The sequence below is a fragment of the Chelonoidis abingdonii genome, chromosome 20, assembly GCF_003597395.2.
Source record: "Chelonoidis abingdonii isolate Lonesome George chromosome 20, CheloAbing_2.0, whole genome shotgun sequence".
Lineage (NCBI taxonomy): Eukaryota > Metazoa > Chordata > Testudines > Testudinidae > Chelonoidis > Chelonoidis abingdonii.
This window is the reverse complement of record NC_133788.1, coordinates 22,908,364-22,935,773: the sequence shown is the minus strand read 5'-3', so window position 1 is coordinate 22,935,773 and position 27,410 is coordinate 22,908,364. Positions and strand designations below refer to the sequence as shown.

Genomic DNA, 27,410 nt, shown 5'->3' with positions numbered 1-27,410 from the left:
GGGAAACGGGCAGAAAGGGGGGAATGGACTTGCATCCAAGAGCTTTAGAAGAGCTGGCTGAGGAGCTTGCTGGGTTTTGGATTTTCAATAAGTCCTGGAGCACTGGGAAAGTGTCCAGAAAATGGAAGAAAGCAATTTTTTAAAAGAGTAAATGGAATGACCAGGGTCATTATAGGCCTGTCAATCTGACATCGATCTCAGGCAAGGTAATGGAGCCCCTGACACAGGACTTGATTAATGAAGAATTCAAGGAGGGTAATATAATTAATTATATGGAAAATAGGCCTGCTCAAACTAATTGGATCTCTCTTTCTGACAGAGTACAAGTTTGGCTGATAAAGGTCATAGTGTTGACATCATATACGTAGATTCTCTAAGGTGTTTGGTTTGGTACTGCACTAGAAAGCTATCAGATTAAGATGGCACAGGTTACATAGGTTAAAAGCTGGCTACCTGACAGGCCTCGAACTACAATTTGAAATGGGGAATCGTCATCGAGTGGGTGAGTATTTAGTGGGGTCCTGTTGGGATCAGTTTTAGGCCTGTGCGGTTTAACATTTTTATCAATAGAAAACATAAAATCATCACCGATAAAGTTTGCAGATGACACAAAAATTGGGGGAGTGTAATGAGGAGGCCAGGTCACTGATTCAGAGCGATCTGGCTCACCTGGTAAGCTGGGTACACGCATATAATGGGCTGTACCATGTCTCACTGTAAATGAATACACCTAGCAGCAAAGGTGGCAGGACATATTTACAGTATGGGGGGCTCCGAAAAGGACATAGGGGCTCTGATCGAGAATCCGCTGGTTGTGGCCAAAACAGCTAATGCGACCCTTGGATATATGAACAGCGGACTCTCCAGTAGGAGCAAAGAGGTTGTTTTACTGGACTCCCGTGGCCAGTTCTGGGGCCTGCAATTCCAGAAGGATGTTGATAAACGGGAGACGGTTCAGAGAAGAAGCACAGGAATGATGGAAGGATTAGAAAACCTGCCTTAGAATGCTGAGTGTAGTTGGACATGGGTGACTTGTTTAATCTACAGGTGCCTACACGGGGAACAAACATTTGACACTGGGCTGTTAAACCGAGCAGAGGCAGGTCTAACAGGGTCCAGTGGCTGGAACCTGAAGCTAAACAAAGACTGGCAGTAAGGTGTAAATTTGTACCAGTGAGAGGAATTAACTACTAGGACAATTTACCCAGGGGTGGGGCAGGGCTGGGTGGGGGGAGGAAGAATTCTCCATTCCTGACCATTTAAAAATCCCAACTGGATGTTTTTCTTGCAGCTCTGCCTTAGGAATCTCGTTGGGGCAGGTCAGACTGCATTATCACAGCGCTCCCTTCTGGCCAGGGAATCCATGAACTGTCCAAGAACACCCAGCAGATCAGCAGCAGGAGTTCCTGGCTCCAGCTGGACCTTCTGCTGGGCAGGGATGGCCACTCCCATTGGAATGCAGGGGCAAGGAGGAGACTTTCCAAGTTTCTGTTGTTCCCAAAAGCTGGTTGTGTGTGGGGGTGGGGGGTGGTTAAGTACTAGCATTCAGCTCCGGATAATTGGGAGAGTTGTGCATTGACATGGAGGCTGCATTCCCCCAGGACCGCCTCTGCCACAGCAGACTGTCAACCTGGCAGCTTTCTTTACGAGGGCTCATTATTCTCTCTTATTATTTTTAAGACATTTTCAGACCATTTGGAGAGATTTACTCTCCTCTGGAGTTAGCAGAGCTAAGCAAGTAATCTGCAACAAATCAGGCATTTGTTGAATTGCACCTCTATCTGCTTAGGAAGCGTTTGCGAGAAGACTGTGAAATTGCAGAATTTGTTCACTATTTAAAGTTTTGTACTTATTTTTTCCCTGTGAAAAGAAATTGCAAACGAGAAAATTCACTATTTGAATTTTACACTTTGCGCTGGCTAGGCAGTTACTTAGGTCATGTGGGACCATTTCAGTTTCCTGATTCGATAACTGTTACTAAGCAACAGCGCAAATTTTAAATAAGGACTTTGCCATCAGCAAATATTCACACTTGAAATTTGCTTCCAGTGAGCGTCTGTGCTAGAGAAACTCGTCCGCTGGAGGGTCTGTGGGGTGAGTGCGCCGACAAACCCAACCTCATATTCCCGTCCAACATCTACAGACATTTCCCAGCCTATTTGCCCAGCTAGCTCCAGGAATCCAGCGCAGCCACCCAGTCCAGGTGGCCTGGGGGAGCTCACAAGTGGATTTCATTTCCATTCAAGGAACAGCAACAGGAAGGTGTGAGGCTACATTATCCGTCACTGCCTGTTAATCTGTGCTGCTCACCAGTCATCTAGCGTTCACACCCCTTCCCCTCACCTCCACCAGCCTGCGCCTTCCCCCGCTTGCGTCGCCTCTTAGCGCAGCCGCTGAGTCAAACCCTTTCACGCCCGCCTGGGCCAGACAAGAGAAACGGCCCCCACTCTGGGAACTGCCGGCTCCATTGCTGTTATGGCAGCTCCGGCGTCACACGTTACAAACACGCAGCGCAGCAGCCCCAGCTGCAGGGGATTGTTCCAGCAATTGAACACTTTAAAAGAATTGTTTAAAAAGCTTCTTTCCTTCTCAGATAATTCTCCCATTCAAAGCTGTCGGAAACAATTTAATACACAAATAAATTCCTGCTAGAAAAAACCCTGGCCCTGACCGCAGTCACTTCCCTTCCCCCTCCCTGCACTGCCTTCTCAGAGCTGCTGTTCCTGACTGGCCTCTCCTGCAGATCTCTAACCCAACCCTCAACCGTGGGCTCCTGGGGCATGATCCTGGGATCATTCGGCACTCCCCATGCCCAGCCGCTTCCAGCTCATCCCTCCACATCTCCCACCCAACTGCCTGCTTAAGAAAGAACCAAAAAGTGACCAGAGCTACAGAACAAGGCCCTGGTTCCTCCAGGAAGCCCAGCCAGTCAGCCAGAGCCTGGTTGCCCCAACTCAGAGCAGTGCCCCATTCCTACACCATGCCATATCTACCTGTGCGGGGGGGAGGGGGGGGGATGTCTCTATTTCTAACTAACTAGCTGCCCCGTAAATCCCAGAACGGTCAGGGCATGGGGATGGCATTGGGGGGCTACAGAGAGGAGGGCAAGTGACGACTTCTAGCTCTCAGGGAATGCCCAGCACCCTATGGCATTGCCTGCTTTCCGTGCGCAGTACCACACCACCTTTGCTCATGGGATGTCTGGGGAGAATCACATGGTCCCATCCCCAGCGGGAGGAATTCACGGAAAGTTTTCCATTTCCAGGGTAGGGCCTGGAGCCCAGCAACTCTCACCCCACCTCGCCCTTGGAGTGCCTCTGGCACAGGATCAGTGCTGTTCACTAAGCTGCAGTCACACATGGCTGCCCCCACCCCATGCACAACACACACCCTGCAACAGGCGGGCTCTCTGCATGCGCATGCCATTCTGCTGTAGGCTTCCAGTCCTCGTCCCCACCCTTCGCAAGCCCACAGTCCCCGCACAATCTAGTCCATCGTCCAGGGTGCTGGGAGGGAGGACAAGCCCGTTGGTGTGCACGAGTAATATCCCCGGCTCAGATGGAAACTCAGCAACAGCAAATCACATGGTGAGCACCCCTGGCCCACAGTGCGCCAAGGGGAATCTCAAATCACTCCCCAGTAAACCACTCTGCCTGGAATCCCAAAAGTGGGGGAAAGAGTCTGCAAAAGGGGACTCCGATACAGGGCAGCCCAAGGGGGCTGGGAACCAGCCGGTGGAGCCACCTCCTCCTTACAGAGCTGAGATGACAGGCACCAGCTTGACTGGAGCAGCACTGCATGCTGGGATGCGTAGTCTCTGCTGGCCACTCTCCATATCGGAGCTGATGGTAGCTGCAGCTGGTTCTGCTTTACGAAGAGATGGCTCTGAATCAGCACCCTTGAGCTGAACACCCCTGAACTCTGGGAAGCCTGCACTGTCCCATCTTGGTAACAAGCAGTCTTGTCTCTCACCACATGGTGGAGGCGCAGTGCATGACATTACACAGCAGTCAGTGTGGGAGCTTGAGAGAACCGCTGGCTCTGTGTCCAGCTGCCTCATCTCTAAGGGTGCCAAGGATCCCTCAGCTGGGGCCAGCGTGGGTGCTGCTGGCTCAGAGTTAAAGCACCCCAGAAGCAGCTAGTGTGCTCAGGGCTTCCGACAGGCCAGCAAGGAGAGAGCAAGAGGGCAGGGTGTGATGACATCTGATGATTTCCATGGCCTTTTAAAGTTTGCCCCTGAGAATGCAGAGGCTCTGCAGCAGTGGGGTGTGGGAGCTGTTCATGCCACAGCAGGTTTATTCTGGCAGCACATGCTCCTCCTTAGGGCCTTTTTAAATACAGACTGATGCTCGACTTTCCCGCAGTAACTAATCCCCAGTCTGAACTGGGAGCGGGGGATCCTGCAATGCACTGTGACCCATTAATTTCTGGAGAAATAAATATAGCCGCATACTTAACAGTTTCTGAAAGGCCGGGAAGGATTAGTGCTTCTCAGTGTCCTGCACACGCCAGCCGCTAATCCCTGGAAGGGATACACTAGCAGAAAAAAGCTGCCTGCGTTGACAAATCCTTTGTGGCTATTGCCAGCGCTCTGCGCTCTTGCTATCTTTGTCTGGGTTGCATTGTCACAGGAGTGTACGAAAGCTAAAGGCAGGCCCCACACCTCACCCCACAGCGAGTTACATGGCCCTACGCTGCAGCAGCTGGAGCTGTGTCCTTCTCCAGCAAGTTTCCAAACGGGCTGGTTGCTGCCAAGCGGCAGCACCGGCCAATCCCCCCAGCAGTGATGTGGCCTCATGCTGAACATAGGCAGCTTCAACGCAGCAGTGCAGAGGAGGGGGCTGACGAAGGGGGGGCCCATGCCAGGCTCAGCACTGGCAGGGTTAGTAATTCAGGGCCTGCAAACCCAAGAGTGCTTTGCCAGCGTCTGCAGTGCGGTGAGAGCCCCAATGCCTACTGGCACATCCCTCACTGAGCAGTGCCGGGCTGGCAGGATTACAGCCCCCCCTCCCCATGGTAAATCAGCAGCTGATCCCTCCTGCCCAAAGCCATTAGGGTTTCCCAGCGTGATTGATTTAACTGGAGCAGCCGGCTTAGCTGGGCTCTATCCCACAGAGTGGCTGGGCAGCTGGAGGGGTGGTGCAGAGAGTTCAGAGGCATTCCCCGAGCTGGAGACATGCTGCCTGGCTGGGTTGGGGTAAAAGGTTAGGGGCAGCAAGGAGTGCAGGGTGACGGGGGTTAGTGGCACCCAGGCATGCTGGCATGCTGCACTGCACACCACTCAGCACCTACTGCCTTATTCGCTCTCAGGCCGGTAGAGATATTTCATCATCAGGCTGTCCACCTGCTTCTTTCGCTGCTTCTCCTCCTTCTTCAGGCGCTTGCTTGATTTCTCCGTGTCCCTCCCCTCCGCGGCTCCCTCCCCTTCGGAGGCTGGGCTCTTCTTGGGGCCCCTCTTGACGCTGGAGCTGCTGTGGTAGGAGCTGGACGAGGAGTCCGAGGAGGATTCCGAATCCGAAGGCAGTTGCTTCTTCTTGGACTTCTTCTTGGCGTGTTTCCTGGCGCTCTTCTTGCGCTCCTCTTCCGAGTCCTCCTCTTCGGAGCTGCTGCTGCTTCTCCGGCCCCTGCTGCTGCGCGGCCGGGAGCAGTCCAAGGCCGAGGCGGAGCGGCGCAGGTTGCTGAAGGAGTGCTCCGAGCTCTCCGGTCGTGTGGTGCTCCTGGCGCTCCGCACGCTCCTCTTGTCCTCCTCCGAGTCTGGGTCCGGGTCCAAGCTGGAGCGCTTGAACTTGATGGGCTTGTAGTTGAGGACCTCGTTGATGGCAGCCTCCAGGTCAGGGTCCAGGTAGGAGCGGTGGCTGACGGGCCGGATGTCCAAGTCCTCCAGCTGCATCTTGTCGGAGGCGGAGGTCCTGGGCCGAGGGGGCACGGAGAAGCTGCGGCCGAGTAAGTGCTGGCTGTACAGCGAGCGGGTGTCGCTCAGAGCCACACTAGACACGTCATCCAACTCCTCCAGCCGGCTCCTGCTCAGGCAGAGCCGGGAGTCAACCCGGCTGCCCAGGGTCGAGGTCTCCAGCCCCACCTCTGCCCCGCGGCTCAGTGGGGGGCTGAGAGCACTGGAGACGCCAGCCAGCGGCTCGCTGAGCCGGGATGTGCTGCGCCGCAAGCTGCCCGGGCTTGAAAGCGTGAAGCTCAGTGTGGACCTGGTGTCGGCCTCGTCAGCCTCCAGCCCATGCCGGGAGGAGGCAGCCCGGCTGGCCGGGGCAGACAGGGCAGAGGCCTGGTCAAAGTCAGCCGTGGTGACAGACCACCTCTTCTCCAGCCCCTTTCGGGCTCTGCTGCTGGCCTCCGAGAAGGCTTGTGAGATGACGGAGCCCCTGTCATCAGAGTCCTCGCTGCCCAGGGACTTCCTCCATGAGCTGACAGAGCCAGTCTCCTCCTGGCTGCTGGCTGCCGAGCTGCGTTTGGCCTTGCGGAAAGACCTTTCTGGGGAGGCCGGCCGCTCGCTCAGGGTGGAGAAGAGTGTCTCCGAGTCCCCCTGGCCACCAATAGAGTCCTTCAAGTTGAGCCGCTTCCTGTAGCTCAGGGAGCTTGTGACAGAGACCGGCCGCTCCTCGACCTCCTTGGGCTCTCTACCTTCCTTCCCCTCCTTGGGGGTCGAGTTCAGGGCCGGCCTGAGGAGAGTGACCAGCCCACAGCAGCAAATGGGGAGGGAGAGGGGAGAGAGATAGCAGGTGAGGTCAGAGAGACACACTGGGCACAGGAGAGAGGAAGGCAGCAGAGCAAACCCAGCTACATAATTTGCGTCAGTGGAAAATAGCTTCCTGGGAAATGTCACGCAAAATGAGGGAATTGTTCTATCCCATCGCTTTCATCCCCCTTTCAAACGCTTCATTCAATTATTTGTCAGCTACCTGGAGCCGCTGCCTTTGATAGCCAGCTTCCAAGAAAGTGGAATTATCCCCAACACGAAACACTCTACATCTGCACCGCTGAAGAAATTAAACCAACTAAGCGAAAGAGCCTCAGCTCTGTGGAGGGGGGAGAAGCCCCTGGGATCCCTGAATCCATAGCAGGAAATTGGTTTGGTATAAAAGCAATCTGTACTCAGCAGGTAGCTCTTTCCCCAGGAGAAGCTGCTCCAACCCCCTTTCTCCTGGCCCCCGTACCACTGCAGGCGAAGGGTGCCAGGCCCGCCCAGCCCCGCGGATGCTCCCGAGGCACAGGGAAAAGCCATGGACAAAGCCCTGCTCACAGCAATCCCACCTGCTGAGTGAACCAAGGGGCAGAGCAGTGGGAGCCGGGGGCTCAGCTGTGGCTCCAGCGCTTCCAGCTCAGACGTCTTTGGTACCTTCCAATTTATATTTTTGAAATTCAATGCGCTTAGTTGCCATAGCAATGAGTGCTCTATCCAGAGATCAATACACACTCTCCATGGGGCCCCGGGGCTTGGCCTCAGGGGTACAAAGCAGGAGAAGCTGGATACTTTTACTGCTCTGCCCACTAGCATCACGCCGCCACCGGCCCTTGGTGCGGCATCCACGGCTCCTGGCCAGCTGTGGGAGCCATCACTGCAGGCCCAGCCCCAACTGGCCACTGTTCTCTGCAGGCAGCATGTGGCAGGGGGCAGCCTGTACTTGCTGCTGGGGTGCGCCCTTCTGGATGGCACAGCTGCTCCGGAAGAGGCCAGGTTGAGCCCTGGTGAACCCTGCACCCCAACAGCAGTTCAGCTCGATCCCGCCCCTCTTGTGCGGGGATCTGCCTGGCAAGCGACAGCTCTGTCTCCCGCTTCAGTGATGGAGACCAGCTCCCTCCCCTATGGGGCTGCTGAGCCGGGGTCCCCGGAAGGGAAGCGCTGTGAGAGCTGCCTGGGTGACAGCCCCCGCCCGTTGCTATGGGGAGAAGTGATAGCAAGTGGCTGTTTCCCCGGGGACGCTGACCCCACACTGACCTGGAACTCTTCCAGCTGCCATCATCAGAGACTGCTTTGGAGGAGCCTTTGTTCCTGGAGAGCCATGATTTCACTCCATCCACGCGGTCCTCCAGCTCCGAGTCCACGTCTGAGTCCCCCTCGCTGCCAGAGGGAGAGATCCGAGTGGGAGAGATTAGCGACTGAGGCAGGCAGCCTGGCTCCCCATGCAGCTACGTGCTCCTGCCAAGTGGGGTCTGAGTGTGCCGCCCAACGGACCAGGACACACTGCAACGCAGGCTCACCTGGCATCTCAGAGCCTCCCGCTGGCAGGCCCCCAGAGTCCCGTCCCATTGCCCGGACAGCCCCTGCCCTGCAGCCCTTCGCGCCCCCAGGAGAATGTTCCCGGCTCAGCCCAGAAGGGGAAGAGGCAAACATCTCACTGGGCTCCCAAACCCTCGAAGTGGGGCAGGACCTGGCAAACGTGCAGCTACCTCTTGGGGCAGGGATCCTGCCTTGGACCCCAAGTCGAGTGAATCACTCCTGGCAAAGCCCGTCTCTCACACCTGCAGCCTGGCTGCGAGCTGGCCACGAGTGGGCAGTGTAAGCCACACTCGTGCTGTGCTACTCAGTGACACAAGCCAGGCGGGGCCGGCTCGGCTCCCTTCAACAGGTTCTGTGGCTACATTGTAAGGACAAGCCTGTGTGTGCAGGGAACAATGTGATGTGCCACGAATGGTGAGAACCATGGCCCGGCTTCAGGGTACACTGGGGATTTACCCCCCGATCCAAGAGCATGACCTCTGCTAGGGTGCCAGGACAAATGCCCTAGGCATGGGGCCTGGCTCTCAGGGACTGCCCCTTTCTCTCACACCACTGCAGCAGCATCCCCAGACCTAGGCATCGGGGGCTCCACATTCACTTCCCCTGCCAGCCAGGCACAGCCCGAGCTGCCATGGTGCTTCTGCATGGCTGGGGAAATGTTTTCATCAACTTCAGAGAGCTCCAACAGGCTGCGGACCTGCCCTGCCCACGTTGGAAACACACCCACAACGGTACCAATGCCGCAAATCTCCCAGCGCCAGGCCCACTTCTTGCAGCGTGGAGCAGTGCCCAGACAGGGACTGAGTGGGTGACAGAGGGATCAACAGCACTCAGGAGTCCTGGCTCCCTCTCCTGTGTCCCACCCACGAGCAAGTGCTGCTTCTGCCCGCCTCAGAGCTGCGTCACATGCTGGCTGAGGTCCCGTTCTGTTTTCATGGTGGGATGGTCAGGGCCTGGCGCAGGGAGACTGTGGGACGTGAGCTGGCCTTCCCAGCACTCTAGGAACGAACGCCCAAGCAGTAAGCCCAGCATTGCTCAGCAATACACAGTGCACCAAGCGCTGCTCCCCCGACATTAACCGGCTCCGCAGACCTGCAACACACCATCAAGGGGCCGATAGGATTCCAATTAGCAGGCAGCTCAGTGCGCTGGCTAACTGGCCATGAGGGCGTACATCTTGGACAGACTCTTTTACTGACCAGTTCTTACTGCTCCAGCAATTTTACATCTCCAGAACTGCGCTCTCAATTAGACACAGGAAGTCTGTGCAAAGGGCTCACGTTAGTTTCATTTAAATGCTGCTATATTATGAACCGGCTGTGCCCTTGGATCAATCAGAGCCCTGGGCTCAGAGCCAAGGTCCCCTCTAACGGGAGACAGGCAAAGGGAACAACTCTTCAAAACACTTCCCAGAAGGCCCTTGGACCAGGCTGTGGGGCTGGGTGTGCAAAGTTTGCAGAGGAGATGCTTGGTGACACACACATCACCCTGCCATTTGGAACATTGATCACGGCTCCAGGCAGAGCCGGGAGCGAAACAGCAAGGGCTACTGCAGGTCAACACTGTGATGAACCGGCAGAGCTGGGGGAGGGGGGCAGGCAGGAGCCCAGGGCTGGGCTAGTGGGGGGGCTGGGGGGCACTGGCAGAGCTGGGGGAGCCCAGGCTGGGATAATGGGGGCTGCGGACTGCGTGCATGTGACAGAGAAGACACGCGCACCCAGGCTACAATAGGGGATTGAGTGACACACAATTTCTCCAAGGGCAGCCAAACTGTGCCTCTGTTCAACTGGACGTTGTGCGATTCTTCATGCCCTGGTGCGGCTGCCGTGCACTGCCCATGGTCACTGCAAAAGCACACTGGTATGGCACCGGGATGGCTGCAACACGAGGCTCTGAATGAACCTGGGACACCTGAGCGGGTGGCTCCCGGAGCAGGGTCGCTAGGGCCAGCCAGCCAGGCAAGCCCTGCGTTTTTAAGGTGGCGCAGTGACCCCAGCAGACTAGTCCTGGGCACAACAGGAGCCAGCCAGTGGGTTGTGCTCTGCACACAGCTTCCCCCAGCGATTACACTGAGAGTGGCCTGGGAGGCAGGCTGGGATGCTTTGTATAAATTCAGAAAAATATTGTTCACCACATCCCTCACTGTGGATCTGCTGGGCTTCCCCCCAACCCAGGGGATACATTTCCTTTCATCTGTATCAGCAGCAGAGGCCTTTCTGTACAGAATTATGTCCCTGAATAAATAACAAAGGGGTGAAAGAAAAGCAAGGAAGAGGCTGCAGTTCTGGGAGCAAATGAAATTTCCAATCTGCCAAGAGCAGGGGGTTGGGAGGGAAATAAGTGGGCTCATTTAATAGGCCTCTGTCAAGTGCAGAATTACAGCAAGGAAGAGCGATGTTGATGTCTCTGGGTAAACAGGAGTTTAGCAGACAGAATGGAAATGACTCTGGCAGGCTGGGTGCCCAAGTGTGGCAGGCAGATTTCCAGTGGCAGGTGAGCCCCTCCGTAACGACAGAGCCGCCTGATTTACACACACACACAAAGCAAGCCCTATCTGGCTTAAAGCAGCCAATTTATAACCACCGTTCAGAACCCTATTGATTGCCTGTAGAAAGGTGCTGCTGTATGCACTGCAAAATCTCTCTCGCTGTGTTAGATGCAGTTCTGTATAAATCTCTGTTAATACATAACTGTTTACTACTTTCATTAGGGTTATAGCAATAACAACTGTATCTCTAAGTAAATCGAAACATTATTTTCCTTCCCACCTCACTCAGCTCAATAACTCTGCCCTGGCTTCCCCCAGCATTAACTGGCTGGTAAAAGGGAAGGAAGTCTCCCGGGAACCCCAGGGAACTTTGTTAGAATTGCAAGTGTGCCTGGGAACAGATATATAATGTGATCTTAAATGAGCATTTTATCTGCCTAGCCTTAGGGCCCTTCTCTGCCTGGGGAGCATGGGGCGGAATCGCACAGGGGATGGGCTATTACAGACCCAGAGTATGAATTCTCCTTGTTAAATTCAAAGCAATGGACTGTACCTGATCATACAAATGTCTCCCTCCTCTGCAATATAGTGCAGGCAACGCTTGGTTATTTTCCTTAAAAACAATAAGCCCCATAAACAAACTCTGGGGGCAGCTGAGATTTTAAATCGTCGGAATTAAACTTGATGTCAAACACAATTTATGTCCAGACTAGTGTGTCATTAGTTAACTGGGATCCAAATCACAAGGGAACAAACAAACGGAGACTGAGCTGTGGAGGATATTAATTGTGTGTGACAACAAGGCTCCAGTGGCCCTCTATCACTGTTACACACTATTACATTTATCATTAGCTGTTATAGATCCTTTCACAACCAACAGCCCCTCCTGGCTCAGGAAAGAGACCTCACTGGCAAAGCCAGTCCAGAGACACCCAAGCCTCGGTTCCAGAGAACGGCACCTGACCCCTCGTGTTCAAACCCAGGGCATGTGAAACAGAGGAAGGCTCTGCAGGGCACACAGAGCCCAACACAGCACAGAGCCCCCCGGGGACCCTTCCGTCGGGGCAGGGCAGCACCCAGTGGCACTCCCTCCACATGGCTCCACACTTCTCTCCTCTCCCTACAACATGGCGGAGCCTGCAAGGGAGCGAGGGACAGCGAAGAAGCCCCAGACAGACCAGACATTTCCAACGGCACCATTTGTGATCACTAAACCTTGGGCTTCAGGGCATCGCGGCTGGGCAGCAAAGGGAATCACTCACTCTCACCCACACGCAATTGTTCCACTGGCCAGGTGCATCAGAGGCTTTATACTTTCCTCAGAAGCATCAATTATCAGCCAGTGCCAAAGGCAGGAGACCAGCCCAACTGCTCTGACCCAGCATGGCATCTGAAACCAGACGACCAATATCCACTCCCCACAAATCCCCACGCCCTGCCAGCTGCTGCACTGGGGCCTGCTTCCCCATTGGGGGCGCGGTTCTGGCTTTGGAGAGGTCAGGAGCCACCGAGATGGCAAAGAACTGGGGACCTTTTTTGCTATCTGTCTGTTCCCAGACAGAACACATTGCTTCTCTGACAGGGCTTCAGGGATGGGGAGCCTGGGGGAGTGGTCACTCTGGGGGCAGGGGGCACTTATGCTACGTGTGCACGGCTTTGCCTGTTGCCTTGTGAGGAGAAGGGATGAGTTATTGTCTCATCATATTCCCAGGACATCCAGCTTTACAATTGGATTTCCTCTCTGTTCCAGAAGCGGCTATGGAAGATGCTGCCGGGAGTCCCGGGGGAGAGGCGCAGCCTGTCAGTTACGCTGGCAACGTTACCTGTGAAGCCTGGTGTGATGTGAACAGCTGCTCCAGGCATGGCTGAAGTGAGCCCGGCGGGCTGAACGCTCACAATGCAACCCCTGGAGACTGCCAATATCAGCATGCAACGGGGCCAGCCAGGACCTGCAGGGGCTCGGGGCACCCCCCACCCCGCTACAGACCTGTGTGATGCGGCTCCAGCACTGGTCCCTCGGGGCACTGAGAGGCCCCCCGCCAGCGGGGCGGGGGGGGGTTAGAGGGTTAGGGCCGTGCACATGCATGGAGTGCGCTGTGGGGGCAACATGCAGGGCCCAGCAGCAGGCTCCTTCCAGGCATGCTCAGGGTTAGGAACAAGGGGTTATTTAATTGGAGAGGAGAGTTGAGATCCTCACAGTTTATTCTTTCTTTTCTGATACTTTGTCACCATGTCCTGCAAACTGAGAAGGGGGGGGCAGGGGGACAAAGAAAATAAATGAACTTAAAGAGGCAAAATGGAAAAAACCACCACAGAAACGAACCAGGGCACGCCAGCGAGCACAGCCGGGAGGGGGTAACGAGGTGGGGTTGGCGGCCCCTAGCTCAGACAGCAGCACTGTCTCTCACATGGAGAGCCCAGACGTGCACCACAGCTTACAGCGCGCCAGGGCCAGGACCAGCCGCCAGGTCTGCTGAGTGCTAGTCTGAAGCCCCGGCCCGGCGCCCCACGGCTGGCACTGGAGTCGCTCACGGTGCTTTCTGATGGTGCACGGGTGGCTGCTTGTGGTGCAGCAGGCAGTACTCAGCTGCTCCCCCTGCAGGCGTGTCCCATCATAACACCCAGCTCTTCAAGAGCATTTTCCATCCACCGCTCTCCATACACTTTCCCAAGGTCAGTGTCAATACGCCCATTTAACAGATGGGGAAACTGAGGCATAGAGGTGAAATGACTTGCCTAGATTTCCCCCGCATGCCAGTGTCAGAGTCCCAGTCCAGTGCTCTATCTACTAGCCCAACCCGCCTCCCAGCCACTCTCGGCAGGTGCAGACGCACTCAGCAGCATAAACAAGTGCTTGGTTTGCAAGTGACAATGTGAGGCCAAGGCGGGCTGGGCAGAATTTGTCGCGGTCAGAAAGCTGGGACTCCCCAGGGACACAGGAGCGCGCCGGCTCGTCCCATCATTTCCAAGTCTCTGGGAAACAGAAGCTGCTCTCCCATTTTATGGCGAGAGGAAGTGGGAGGGAAGAGCCTGAATTGGAGCAGGGGGAAGATAAGCTCCGACCTGCCTGAATTGCTGCAAAGATCCAGCACCTCCAGGCACAGAGCAGCCCTGCACCCAACCCGCCGCTATCCAGGCGCATTCAAACCGGCCGTGCAGAGATGCATCGGTGATCGTGCTTGGGGGAATGGGGGAGGCTGACTGCAGCATGCCCATGGGGGACCCACCAGCCTCGCCATGGGGCAGCCCTGCCCGGTCTATTAGGAAGGACTGAGCAGGATGTGGGAGTTTCCCGGGCCCTGGCAGGTCTCTGGCAGGGAACCACGCGGCTCCCACCTGTTGATGAGGTCCTCGTTGTCATCGCTCTCCATCTCGTCCTCAATGGCGGCCTGCAGGTCCCCAATCCGCTTGAACGCCAGCTTCAGGTCCGACTGCAGGCTCTGGTTGGCATCCTCCAGGCTCTCCAGGTCCATTTCCTTGGGGAAAGCGAACCCAGTGAGCATCGGCTGCAGCCCCATGCCATGAGGAGGCAGCCAGTGCCAGCCTGGAACTGCCACCTCACCCCACAGAGGAGCCAGGGCAGCCACAGCTGGAGCGCAGCATCCCGTCCCGTCCACAGGCAGGGAGGGACCAGAGGTGTGCCCAGCATGTCACAGGGCAGTTACACCAGGGACAGATTTGTCCCACCACCCTCGGGGCAGTTACACCAGGGGCAAATTTGCCTCCTCTCCTCTCCAGGGTAGTTACACCAGGGGTGGGTTTAGCCCATCTCCCGTTTCTAAAGGGCTGTTCTCAATATGCCCAGCTCCCAGTTTCCCCTGCCAGGCTCTGTTTATGGGAACCAGCCTCGTTTCATAGCGATGTTTGGGGATCAGTGGCATGACCCGTCCCAGCTGCTCTCTGCTCCCAGCCCTGGGCACACCATCATCTCAGCTGAGAGTTCAGTGGGGTGGGGGTGGAGGCGGGGCTGGCTGCCCCGCCTCGCCCTCTGGCCAGGCTTCCTCACCAGCTCATGCTTCTTGCGGCTGGCCTCCGCCTCCTTCTTGGCCAGCTCGCCCATCTCCTCCTTGCTGTCCCGAAGCTGGCGCTGCAGCCGCTTGTTCTGCTCCTTTTCCCGGTTCTCAGCGGCTGCACGCTGGTCCCGCTCCTCCGTCAGCTTCTCCATGTTCTCCTTCAGGCGGCTGGCCAGGCTCTGGGGGTGCAGGGAACAGGGCAGTCAGGCAGGGACGCTGAGTTACCCCAATCCCCAGGCAGGGCAGGGAACAGAACCCAGGAATTCTGGCTCCTCTCAGGATCAGCAGGGACATTTGGGCCTTCCAGGACCAGGCCAGCTCAACAGCCACCCCAGGTGTGAGCCAGTCATCAAGGCCCTGCCAAGCCACAGCGGCTCCCGGGTGCCCTGCCCAGAGCAGGGGCAGCTCAACCGAGGGCCGCTGAGTCCCCACGCTGGCCCCCTCCCACGCCCACCTTCCCTCCCCACAGCAGGTGACGGGAGACAGCAGCCCTGACAGAATCAATATTCACTCATCAAGAATAATCGCAGTGGAGAGCAGCAATTACCCAGCCTCGCTCGGGAGCGAGCGCCGCCCCGTCGCTTCCCACTGAGTGCTAATGGAACAAACGAACCCAGCGCCACGCATTTACATGAGGGGGCTGGGGGGCGGGGGGGGACGGGACAGAGGAGCTGCTTCCCCTGGGCGAGGGAGGGGGCAGAACAATCGCGGGGCTTTGGCGAATTGGAAAAATAGATTTAACTTTGTGTGAAGTAATTACAGCCTGTAACACTGAGAAAAAATAGACTCGATCCTTCCCAGCAGCTGAGCCATCCCCTGCATATTTATGGCCCTGCCAGCGAGAGGGGAAGGGGAATAATGGCAGGAAAATACGGCAAGGGAGAGCTGAGCGCAGTGCCTCGCCTCCAGTGGCAGGAAGGCCCTGCAAACGCAGAATATAAAGCAGGCTGCACTGGGAGTCTATAATTTCACTAAGTCAGTGCAGGCGAAGAACAGCACTTTGCTGCACGCCGGCTGGACAGCGAATTATTGTTATCAGTGCCTGCCGATTACCAGCCCAGGCAGCACGGAGCCAGGCGGCACGCGGCCGGGGGGCGTCGGGAGACAGGGCCTACAGGGTGCTGACACAGCTAACAGGCCATGCGCAGTGGGAGGCCCAGAGAGAGCTGCCTAGCCAGTGCCCCCAATCCAGAGCTCTGCACAGGCCACTCTGGGGCGGCATCAGGGGCCCTCAGCGTCCCCGGTGGCACCATTAACCCTGCCCAAACCACCAGCACCTGCTCTGGGACAGGAGGACCTTTCAGTCCAGGCTTTGCACGGACGGCATGTGCCAGCGATGAGGATTATGCCCCGCTGGCTGCTTCACAGTGCCCAGTGGTTGCAGCTGCAGCTGCGCCTGCTGCACAGACTGGTCAAGAGGCTCTCTGGGCTCCCCTCACAGCCAGCCCCACAGAGTGAGTGGAGCAGCAGCTGCCAACCTCCCTCGATGGACACTCCTCCACGGGCGCTCGCTCCCAGCTGTGGCTGGGCTGGAAACGAGGGGTGGGCTCAGATGCCCAGGGAGCTCTCAGCCAGCATACAGGCCAGGCTAGGGGCCCCTGGCAGCTGACCTGCTCGTTGGGGAGCCCACTGCGCTGATGGGGCTGCCCTGCTCCCCGCCATGCAGGACCAGCATCAGAGTTGGATCAGAGGAGCTCCGGCTCCCCTCCTCCCCCAGCATCGCGACCTGCGGGGCAGGACCATCCGGAGCTCCCTACCTCTAGGCGTTTGACTTGGGTCCTCTCGAACTCTAGCCGTGTCTCCAGCTCCCGGATCTTGGCCTCCTGTCGGCTGACCAGAGACTTGTCCACCATGGACTGTTCGAGGAACTCCAGCTGGCTCTGCAGTCCTTGCAGCTGGGGACAGGACAGGCAGCCGCTCAGGTCACGCCAAGAGAAAACCAAGGCTTGGCCCCAGTTCGGGAGAAGGGCCAGCCCATCCGGCAGCTCTCCGGCTCAGCCGCAGCCAGACACAGCCCCTGGGGGCCACTGCAGTGCCATGAACCAGCACCCAGGTGCTCCCTTCGCTCCAGCTCCCTGGCAAACTGCAGGCCATGCACCCGTTTGGGAGAGTGGCAGGTGCTAGTACCTTTGGGCAGCACCACCCTTGTGGGGAGCCAAGGGAGGCAGGAGATCTCTGGAAGCAGTGCCCATGCTGGGTGGCTGTCTCTGTGCTTGCTGCTGGGGTCGGACTCACGCAGAGCAGCGTGGGCAGCTAGGGCCAGCCATTTCCCCTGTCTCGCTCTTGCAGAGAGGGTCAGGCTAAACGTGGAGCTGGGGCTCCGCAAACAGCCGAACTCACGCTGCGCACGTCCTGAATTGCAGTGCAGGGGCCCAGCTTCTCCCAAACTCAAAGGCTGGGTTCTGGGCAGCACGACCTGCCAGCACACTTTGCCCCCTCTCCCCCACCAACGACCCAGGGCCACCCTCCTACCTTCTCCTGCAGCTCCTGCTTCTCTTTGTTGGCGTCTTCCAACTGGGACTGGAGATCATTTATCTGGGCCAGATCCCGGGAGGCCTGTGGACAGAGAGTGTCTGGGCTGCTCAGATTCCAGTGCCAGGCCAGCTGCCCTCTCCCAGCCCCAGGGCCATGGTTAAGGGCACATCGCCCCTAGGGCAGGCAGTGGGACTTGCCAGCCTCCGGGAAGCACCCCCAGCCAGCTCTCCTGGGCGGGCTCACAGCAGAGGATCCAGCAGTGCCCTTTGGGTGCCAGGCCTGCTCTCCAGACGGGATACCAGGGATGACCAGAGCTCAGCTGAGACTACAGAGCAGCTCGCCTCACTTCCAGCCTCAACAGAGAGGTGCCTACGAGTGTCTGTGGGGCAAGGCTAGGCTAGCAGGGTACGGACAGGGTGTCCGGGGGCTGGGTGGGAGGCATGCATAGGGTGCCAAGGGAGGGGGGCGTGCATAGGGTGCCAAGGGAGGGGGGTGCCAGGAGGCGTGTACAGGGTTTCAGGGGTGCCCTAGGGCTGGGTGGGGGGGCATGCAGAGGGTGCCAAGGGTGGTGGTGGTGAGGACAGGGTGCCCGGGGGGGGGGCATGTGCACAAGGTGCGGGGGAGGGGGCGCCGGGGGCTGGGCCAGAGTGCGTGCACGAGGGTGCGGAGGGGGGGGTGGTGAGGATGGAGCGCCCGGGGGCTGAGGACGCCAGGGGGCGTGCACAGGGTGCTGAGGGGGGTGGTGGTGAGGATGGGGCGCCCGGGGGCAGGGGACGCCAGGGGAAGGAGCGCCAGCAGCACACAGGACTGGTGGTGCTGGGCGCAGGTGGCATCACCTGGGCCACTGATGCTTTGTGCTTCTTCATCAGCTCGTTCATGTCCTCCTGGTCCTCCTCCAGGCGGCTCTGCACCTCGTTTTTCTCCCGCTGCAGCCGACTCAGCTGCTCCTCCAGCTGGAGGGGGAGAGAGGAGAGGGAGGTGAGGCTGCCCAGCCCCACGTACACTGCCGCCCCCCAACCTCTGTCCCCAAGGCTCCCCCCGCCCGCCCGGCACCAGCAGCAGGCACCTCTGAGCTCCTCCGTCCTGCCATAGCTGGGCACCAGACGGGTTCTGCCTGGGGCGGGCCAGAACCCATGACAATAATGGACCTTCCAGTGCACCAGAGCACCCAGCCTGAGCTGGACACAGGCCAGAGACGGACTGGATCTTGGGGGTGGGCTCAGGGGCTTTTCTCTTCATAAGGAAGATTGAAGCCGAGAGCCAGGAGGAATTAGCTTGAGGTGCTCACACCTGCAGGAAGCTTGTGCCCCCTTTGCCTGCCATAACCATAAGACTCTATGATGGCCATGATCCACGGGGCTCAGAGCAACCTGCACAAGCCTGCCGGGCACACTGCATCGGCAGAACGCTGCGGTGAGGGAAGGAGCCGCTCGGCATCTGGCTCGGCGCAGGGGAATGGAGCCCCGTGGGCAGGGAACCGGCTCAGACACTCACGGCTGCCTTGGCTTTGGAGATGTCGTCAATCTGCAGGTGAAGATCCTCGATTTCCACCTCCATGGACTTGCGGGCCTTGACCGCGGCCGCGCAGGTGAATTCAGACTCCTCCAGCTGCAGAGAGAGCCCGACACGGGGATTGTCAGCACTGGGCACAGCATGGGCGAGGCAGGGGGCAGCAGCCGCAGTAGCCTGGCGTGCCCAGGAGGCAGCAGCAGCACTGGGGATGCCCAGGAGCTGTTTCAGGAGTGGCAGGCATGGAACGCAGTGCCAGACACGGCCAGTGCACAACGTGGGGAGCGGGATGGCAGCCTAGAGCTCCCCCAACTCTCCCTAGTTCAGAGCCACTGAGTGCCCAGGGCTGGGAACCCCCTTCGGGGGACACAGAGGACAAGTCTGGCCAGGACAGGGCATGGGCAGTGCACACCTGGTTTCTGAGCTGAGCGATTTCCCTCTTGCTGGGTGCGTTGTTCTTCAGGTGATCCAGCATGATCTGGGCATCTGCCAGCAGCGCCTTGGTTCTCTTCAGATCCTTGCGCAGTCGCTTCTCCGTCTCCAAGTCCCGCTGGCTGACCTGGGTGTGGGGAGGCCACGCAGGGGCTCGAGGGCATGCCCGCTCTACATGCTCCATCTCGGCGAGATGCCCTGCCCCCACAGCAACGGGCACGGCTCCCCCTGAGTGCCACACCTGCGATGGCCAGAGCCCTAGCCCAAGGGCTCTGCCCCAGCCCGTGGGAGCTCAACACTTGCAGGGGATGGTGCCACCCGGGCACAGAGCAAGCGCCGTACTCCCTCTGCTCCGCCTAGCCCGGCCTTTCACCCTGCATGACCGGGCACACGCTCCCTCCTCAGAGGCAGCTGCTTGCCAGCCTCGGCCTCTGAGCTCCCGGCCAAGAACCTGTGTGATCCCCACAGCCCGCTCCACCCCAGAAGGCGGCAGGCCAGAGGTGCTCCTGGGGCAGATGCAGTGGGGCCAGCTCTGGTTTAGGGACTAGCCAGCTGGGGTGCCCATGCCCCACTCTGCCACGCTGGCTCCAACCTGGGCCAAGCCTCCTACTTCCGGCACTGTCCCTGGGATGAGAGTGCCCGGCACGGCAGCCGCTGGAAGCCAGTGACTTTCGGCTCTGCCTGGGTTTAGTTCTGGCCATTAACCCCAGGGAGGCCCAGCTCCACACTGCGCCCCCGACTGGTCCCTGGCCCAGGCGGTACCTGGTCACTAGCTGCAGCCAGCTTGCTCTCCAGCTCCCGTTTCTCTCTCAGCACCTTCTGCTTGTCCTCGTACTCCTCCTCCAGCTGCACTTCCATCTGCTTCAGCTGCGCCCAGCACCCCACACACGAGAAAGAGGGTTTCCATGAGGCACACTCAGGCGGCAGGGGCGGGTGAGTGGTGCACGGCATGAGGGGGTGCTGAGTGAGCAGTGCTGGCGGATGAAGGGGGGACAAGCGAGGGGTGCGCGGAGCGAGGAGGGGCCAGGAGAGGGTTGCCGGCGGGTCGGGGTTGCTGACGCGTGCTGGGGGACGGGGGGAGAGTGAGGTGAGTGGGATGGGGGGGGCCCGGCCAGCGGTGCTGGGGATGAGGGGGATGAGCGAGCGTGTTAGGGGATGAGCAAGGGGTGCACGGCACGAGGGAGGGCCGAGCGAGGGTGCTGGGGACAGAGGGAATGAGCGAGGGGTGCGCAGAGCGAAGGCGGGGCCAGGAGAGGGTTGCTGCGAGATGGGGGGCCACAGCGAGTGGTGCTGGGGACAAGGGGGATGAGCGAGGGGTGTGCAGGAGAGGGGACCGGAGAGGTTGCTGTGGGATGGTGGGGGCACAGCGAGTGCTGGGGGACGAGGGGGGTGAGTGAGGTGAGTGGGATGGGAGGGGCCAGCCAGCAGTGCTGGGGGGATGAGCGAGCAGTGCTAGGGGGGAGGGGGATAGTTGAGGGGTGCACGGACGAGGGGGCCAGCGAGGGGTGCTGGGGACGAGGAGGGATGAAGCGAGGGGTGCGCGGAGCGACGGCGGGCCAGGAGAGGGTTGCTGCGAGATGGGGGGCCACAGCGTGGTGCTGGGGACGAGGAGGGATGAGCGAGGGGTGTGCAGGATGAGGGGGGACCGGGAGAGGTTGCTGTGGATGGGGGGCAAGGCGAGTGGTGCTGGGGGACGAGGGGGGGTGAGTGAGGGTGAGTGGGATGGGAGGGGCCCAGCCAGCGATGCTAGGGGTGAGGGGGGATGAGTGAGGGGTGCTGGGAGAGGGGGGGCCACGAGGGGTGCTGGGGGACGAGGGGGGGATGAGCGAGGGGTGCACGGGAGGAGGGGGGGCCGAGCAAGGGGTGCTCGGGGATGAGGAGAGGGATGAGCGGGGGCCGACCAAGGGGTGCTCGGGGATGAGGAGAGGGATGAGCGAGGGGTGTGCGGGATGAGGGGGGACCAGGAGAGGGTTGCTGCGGGATGGGGGGGCACAGCGAGGGGTACTGGGGGATGGGGGCGGGCAGGACAGCGAGCACAGGGAAGGCCCTAACCTGTACTAGCCAGTCCCCTCCCAGCTAGGGGGCCCCTCGGCAAGCCCTGGGTCCCTGGACTAGTCGGGCCCCCCCGCCTCAGCTCCTGCAGACGTGATCCACGAGACAATCTGGTGATACTGACTGTCCTGGCTCAGGAGAGACCCTAGGACTGGCATGGGTGCGGGGGCCATGAATCCGGATTGAGGGCACCGCAGTTACTCGGTCCCAGCCTTCTGGGAAGTGGGAAGATGCTGGCTCAGCCCGCCCCAAGTCCCTGGGCCATTGCGCTCGGTTGAGTGGAGGCAGCACGCTGCCTGAGCCAGCTAACGCAGGCAGAGCGAGCAGACGGGGCAAGCGACTGGTTAAACTCGTCAGCCCAGGGGCCAAGCCAGCTGCCAGCTAAAATCTGCCTGGGAAGTCAGATTAACACAACCCACCTACTGCATCACAGGGCCCTCCCGCCAGCCCCATAGCACCAGTCTTGGGGCCTGAGGGGGCATTACGCAGCAGGGCAGGGATATCATGGTGTGGAATAGGAGAGAGGGGATTAATCTCTGGGAAAGAGACCCCCCCTCTTGCGGTCCGTGGGTGCCAGGCAGCAGGGTGGCAGCCGGCTCTCTGTGAGCCCCTGCCCAGCAACGAGGGCACAGCGATGCCTTGGTCTCACCTTCTTCTGGCACGACTGCCTGATCTCCTCCACCTCCTCGTCACGGCTTTCCACCTCCTTGGAGTGGGTCTGCCGCAGGCGCTCCATCTCCATCTCCAGACGCAGCTTGGCCTGCAGGCGGAAAGCAGCCCCGGTGAGCCCAACACGGGGGGCCTGGCTGCCTCCCTCCTGGCAGAGCAGCCCTCTGCTGATCACTTCCATCCCGCCCAGCCCGAACACAGCCAGGCTGAGCGAGCGTGGGCCAGAGCACAGCCACTAGCCCTCGGGGCAGCACACGGACAGGGCCAGCCCATAGCCCTCAATCCCCCCCACACCCCTCCCGACCACCCAGCACACTGTACAGCAGCTGTCTGCCCTGGTAACGCCAATGCCCTCTCAGCCGGCACGGCACGGAGCAACCGGCCTGCACCCATGGAGACGTCCAGTGTTATCCTGGCTACGAACTGCCAGGGAGCGCAGGGATGGGGCGCCCTCATCCTGGGGAGCTGCGGTGACAAACACTCCCTGCCCGTCACCGGGGATCGGCGCCAGAGATGGGGCCCCCCAGCTCCCTGCCCGTTGCCAGGGCTTTTCACAGCAGTGACACTCACAATGTCCCGAATCCAAGGCCCATGCTGCTGCTCTGCCAGCCAGCATCTCTGCAGCCCTTGCAGGCCACTGCTCCATGACGGGAAGGCAGCGTTACTGTCTCTCCAAGCCCCCGGGGCAGACCTGGCCCCACACACCAGCCAGCCGCCCCGCTCTCTAGTCCCTTGGAGGGGGTTGCCGCAGCAGAGGGGAGCATCCCACCCACACTGAACGCAGGCTCACCCAGTAAGCCAGCTGGCCAGAGCCGTGCAGCCAGCACGACAAACCCATGTGAAACCGGCACACCCAGAAACCAGCCCAGTCTCAGGCTCAGCCTGGGACGCCTGCCACCCACTCGAGGAGGGAGCCGCACTGTTCCCTGCATTGAGCCAGGATCGAATCCAGTGGGTCACCCCCATCCGCCATCCCCCCGAGGTGAGTCTGGTCTGTGCCGGGCCCCCTCTGCACCTGCTCCAGCAGCTGGATGGTCCCGGCCTGCTCATCCAGCTCCTCCTCCTGGTCCTTGGCCTTCGCCTCTAGGTCCCGCAGCTGCTTCTTCACCTTGGCCAGGGAGGCCTCGTCCTTGGACTCCTGGGAAGAGACATCTTGGAGCTCGGCCTCCAGGGCTTCCACCTTCTGGGTGAAGCTCATGATGTCGGTGTCTTTGTCCTGGAAGAGAATGCAGGGAGAGCCTGCTGAGCCGGCCGCACCGAGCGCCCAGCCGTGGCCCCACCGACGAGGGGCAGGGAACGAGGTGGCCGTTCTGCTCACCTCCAGCTGCTGCTTGAGGCTGAAGACCTCTGCGATGAGCATGTCCTTCTCCCGACTCAGCTTCTCCCGCAGCAGCTTCTCTCGCTGGGCTTCTTCATGAGCCTGAGCGAGCTCACTGTCAAACCTGCAAGACACCCATGGCCAGGCCATCAGCTGTCCACATGCCAGCTCAGCTCAGGCACCAAACCCCAGCACTCTGCTATGAAGGTGCTGTCTACCCAGCATCTGCCCCGTCACTGCCTGAGGCAGGATCCGGGCGGGACCAAGACGAGACCGGCTGGGGCAGCAGCTCCGGCTGAGAAGGTGCACTTGGCTCCAGCCCAGAAGGGCATGCATCTTTCCCTGCCCCCCAGCTTGGATCCCCCAGGTGGGTCCCATCTGGCACTGAAGCCCTGGGGAGCAGGGGGTGATCAGCACCAGGCCGTTGTCCCTGTAGACAGGCAGCTAAGCACCTTCCTCCTGGGAAGAAGGTCATAGTGCTAACGCAGCCAGGACAGAGTTATGACAGCCTGAGGCTGCACAGCGTGGGAGGCGGGTGCAGAATCACCTCCTTCCTGCTCAGCTCTGTCCTGTCACTGCCTAGTCTCCTGCCAATGCCGATTCCTGGAGCTGATGCACATGGCCAGGAAAAGAGGGAAATGCCTCTGCAGGGTGTGTGGACCCTGGGAATGGGGGTGAGTCCCAGCTCAAGATGACCCTGCACTACCTCTGGGAGAGCAGCAGGAGGGGTCGCTGCTGAGCATGCGCCTAGTGTCTCTGACTGGGCACATACTCGGGGCAGCCTGCACCTCCCTCTGCCACGGCGCCGCTCTCTCTAACTTGTCCAGGCGCTGATCCTGGCCACCCCAGGCAGCACAGAGAGCAGATCCCTAGGGGGCAGGGGAGCCGGCTCGGTGAGCACGTCACCCCCTGGGAACAGCCCCTGCTGACTGGCCGGATGGGGCTCGATGCTGGGAGAAGACAAGAGATGATCGGTTTCTCATGGCTGGGCCCTCATCCCCGCAGTACCATCAGGGGAACTGTTTCAAAATTGGCACAGTGACTCAGGGGACGTCTACACTGGAGTTGCAGGTGATTCCCCACTGGGGCAGCTGTACAGGCGCTAGGTCCGATCCAGCGTGATGTGCCTGGGGTGTCGGATGGGAGCGTGCCGAGCCCACCTGGACGCCTGTAGCGCGCTTGTTCCATTGGAGCTAGTGCGGGTACGGCTGCCCGGACTGGGAATCACCCCTAGCTCCCCAGAGACGTTCCTGCAGGAGCCCAAGGCTGAAAATGGACATAGGCTCCTAAGTCCCTCGGGCCCTTCAGAAAAGGTCACTCCAAAGACACACGGTGAGTCCACGGCTGAGCCGGGAACTGAGCCAGGGTCTCTCTCACCAGAGACACTGGGCTTCCTCATGCCCACCTGCTGGCTCTGCCTCTGGGCCTGGCACTGGCCTGGCAACATGGCACATTCCACCAGCCCCCTACACTGTGCTCTCCAACGGGGCCAGGGAGGGAGGAGTGCCCACTTCATGCCCCACATTCCTCACCTTCGCTGCTTCTTCTCCAGCTCATGGTTGCGCCCCTGCTGCCCCTCCAGGTGCAGCTTGGTGTCCTGCAGCTCTGCCGTCAGGCGCTGACACTTCTTCTTCAGCTGCTGCAGGGCACGCTGGCACTCCTCGTTATCGGCCTGCAGATCTGCCAGCTGCAGGTGGGGCACGGATTAGGGCTCTGCAGGGGGAGGAGGCTGGGCATCCCATCACCGCCACTCAACCTTCCGACTCAGCCACAGAGCCTTTGGGGTGAGCCCCTTCCCACTCCCTGGCCTTCCCTGGGTGTGTGGGAGGGGAGGGTGAGCAGACAGCCTCTGTCCGGCCCGGGCTCTAGGTGTGTGACGTTATGAGTGTAATATAGTATCTCACTGAAAGGTGACATAGGGCCAGAAAGAGTTAATTAACTCACCAACTGACCTGACCCAGGGCCCAACTTTCAAGACTGTTAGGAAGAGATATAAATGCACAGAGCTTTGAAATGCAGCCTGCATTGTGAGCGAGAGAAGGAGAGCTGTTTGCTCAGGTCTTGGGATGTAAGCAAACAAGTCTTGTCTATTGCTCCAGTTTTAATTCAAAAATCAAAACAGGAGTATTAGCATTTATGATGACACTTGAGTGAAACAGTATTATTGTCTCTATGATAAACTGTATCTGAACTGTTTAATGGACAAATTACACTGTGCCAATTGCCACGATGTTTGGGAGACAGAAGATTAAGCATATTCTCTCAGGCCAAGAGGTTGCTGGAAAATGTATAAAACCCTGGGACACCATCCTGTTTTATCTCAGATCTGCTTTGGGTTTCAAGAGGGGGAAACCTTAAGCCACAAGGACTGAGATCCCCAGTCACTGACTGGAGTCACCCTGAATATGAACATTGAAATATAACCTATGGACTATTTCTAAAAGGACTTTTGGCAACTACAAACTCATCTCTGCTATGTATCTGAACCTCAAGAACTGAATTCAAGTCTGTCTGTATATTGATCTTTTCATCAACTCTCTCTCTTTTCTTTTTTAATAAATTTTAGTTTAGTTAACAAGAACTGACTATAGGGTGTATTTGGGGAAAGATCTAAGTTATAATTGGACCCGGGTGTGTGGCTGATCCTTTGGGGTGAGAAGAACCTTTTCTTTTATATTAGGGGAGGGATAGCTCAGTGATTGGAGCATTGGCCTGCTAAACCCAGGCTTGTGAGTTCATCCTTGAGGGAGCCATTTAGGGATCTGGGGCAAAAATCTGTCTGGGGATTGGTCCTGCTTTGAGCAGGGGGTTGGAGGAGATACCTCCTGAGATCCCTTCCAACCCTAGTATTCTATGATTCTATATGATGAGATAAGATTTTCAGGAATCATCATCATATCTGACGTATGTCTGGATGGAGGCCTGGGGCTGGGCACTTTAAGGGAACTGCATTATTTGGACTTTGGAGCAACCAGTGAGGTAACACAGAAGCTGTTTAGGGCTGGCTTGGTAAATCTAAGTACACCTCTGCTCCAATATAACGCTGTCCTCGGGAGCCAAAAAATCTTACTGCATTATAGGCGAAACCGCGTTATATCAAACTTGCTTTGATCCGCCGGAGTGTGCAGCCCACCCCGCCCCCGAACGCTGCTTTACCGCGTTCTATCCGAATTCGTGTTATATCGGGTCGCGGTATATCGGGGTAGAGATGTATTGGAATATCCACCAGCTTAGTGGTTTGTCTGCCCCATTCTCTTTGCCATTCACCCTGAGTGACCTCAGCTAGCTCCTACGGGCAACATCGTCACAAGGTGCTGGACTGGGGTGAATGGAGCCAGAAGCGCTGGCACAGAGAAGCTGAGTTCTGAGTACCCCAGTGAAGGAGATGCTTTGCACCCTCACTGCCAGCCTGCCAGGGCCCCGGGCTGCACGGCATGTGGAGACGACAGGCGTCCTCAGCTCATACAGGTCAGGGCCTGCTGGGAACTGTTGGCTCAGCAAGATGTACACATTCCTTTAACAGTAAGGGCAGCGCAGGCCGCCATGTCGGCCACTGGGAAGCTAAATAACAGGGCACCTGGTGCGCTTGCAGGGAGGTGGTGTCACTGGTGCATGCGGGTGGGGGAAGAGGAGGTCACCGGTGCACCGAGGGGGTCACTAGTGTGCACGGGAACGAGGGGAAAGGTCATCGGTGAGTGCGGGGGTGAGGCAGGAGGTCACTGGTGCACACGGGGGGAAGCGGGGTCAACAGTGCACGCGGGGGGGAAGAGGAGGTCACTGGTGCACGCAGGGGGAAGGAGGGTCACCGGTGCACATGTCACACACCCCAGCTAGACACACTCACTCTTCTCTCCTGCTGCCTCTTGCTCTGCTGCTCCAACTCCAGCTTATCCTCAAACTCCTGCTGCATGCGCTTCTTGGTGAAATCCACCTCGCGGATGGCTCGCTCGTACTTCAGCCGCCACTCGCCGCCTGCGGGACAGAACCAGAGCCCCGGGCTGAGGATCGTTCATGAGCAGACCCCACACTGGGCTTGTGGAGCACATAGAACAGCGTAGGGGGAAACAGAGGTCTCGCTGCTGCTGCTGCCACATGTGCTGAAGGCGGATGGTGAGAACCCCCCAGGGGGCGACCCCACTGATCAGTAACCACGATGCCCTGAATGCAGGGAGGGAAACCGAGGCATGGCTCAGGAAAGTCACCTGCCCAGGGTGCAGAGTGAGA

General features: G+C 58.8%; 1 protein-coding gene across 14 annotated transcripts in view; it reads right to left on the bottom strand.

The window, feature by feature from the left end:
* The window catches only part of MYO18A (myosin XVIIIA), a 143,531-nt gene that overhangs the window by 3,211 nt on the left and 112,910 nt on the right, over window positions 1-27,410 (bottom strand). For 11 of the 14 annotated variants that reach the window (XM_075074073.1, XM_075074067.1, XM_075074066.1 and 8 more), the window contains 16 exons: window positions 27,031-27,158; window positions 24,719-24,873; window positions 23,187-23,310; window positions 22,884-23,084; window positions 21,849-21,959; window positions 19,910-20,014; window positions 19,128-19,274; window positions 18,701-18,814; window positions 18,043-18,159; window positions 17,204-17,287; window positions 16,489-16,626; window positions 14,725-14,910; window positions 14,055-14,194; window positions 12,916-12,960; window positions 7,949-8,071; window positions 5,293-6,671 (listed from right to left, as the gene is read on the bottom strand). In XM_075074073.1, the coding sequence (XP_074930174.1) occupies window positions 5,297-6,671; window positions 7,949-8,071; window positions 12,916-12,960; window positions 14,055-14,194; window positions 14,725-14,910; window positions 16,489-16,626; window positions 17,204-17,287; window positions 18,043-18,159; window positions 18,701-18,814; window positions 19,128-19,274; window positions 19,910-20,014; window positions 21,849-21,959; window positions 22,884-23,084; window positions 23,187-23,310; window positions 24,719-24,873; window positions 27,031-27,158 (3,293 nt within the window). In that variant the 3' untranslated portion in view covers window positions 5,293-5,296. The remainder of the gene's footprint in view (window positions 1-5,292; window positions 6,672-7,948; window positions 8,072-12,915; window positions 12,961-14,054; window positions 14,195-14,724; window positions 14,911-16,488; window positions 16,627-17,203; window positions 17,288-18,042; window positions 18,160-18,700; window positions 18,815-19,127; window positions 19,275-19,909; window positions 20,015-21,848; window positions 21,960-22,883; window positions 23,085-23,186; window positions 23,311-24,718; window positions 24,874-27,030; window positions 27,159-27,410) is intronic. The other 3 variants (XM_075074078.1, XM_075074079.1, XM_075074077.1) reach the window with 2 other exon arrangements.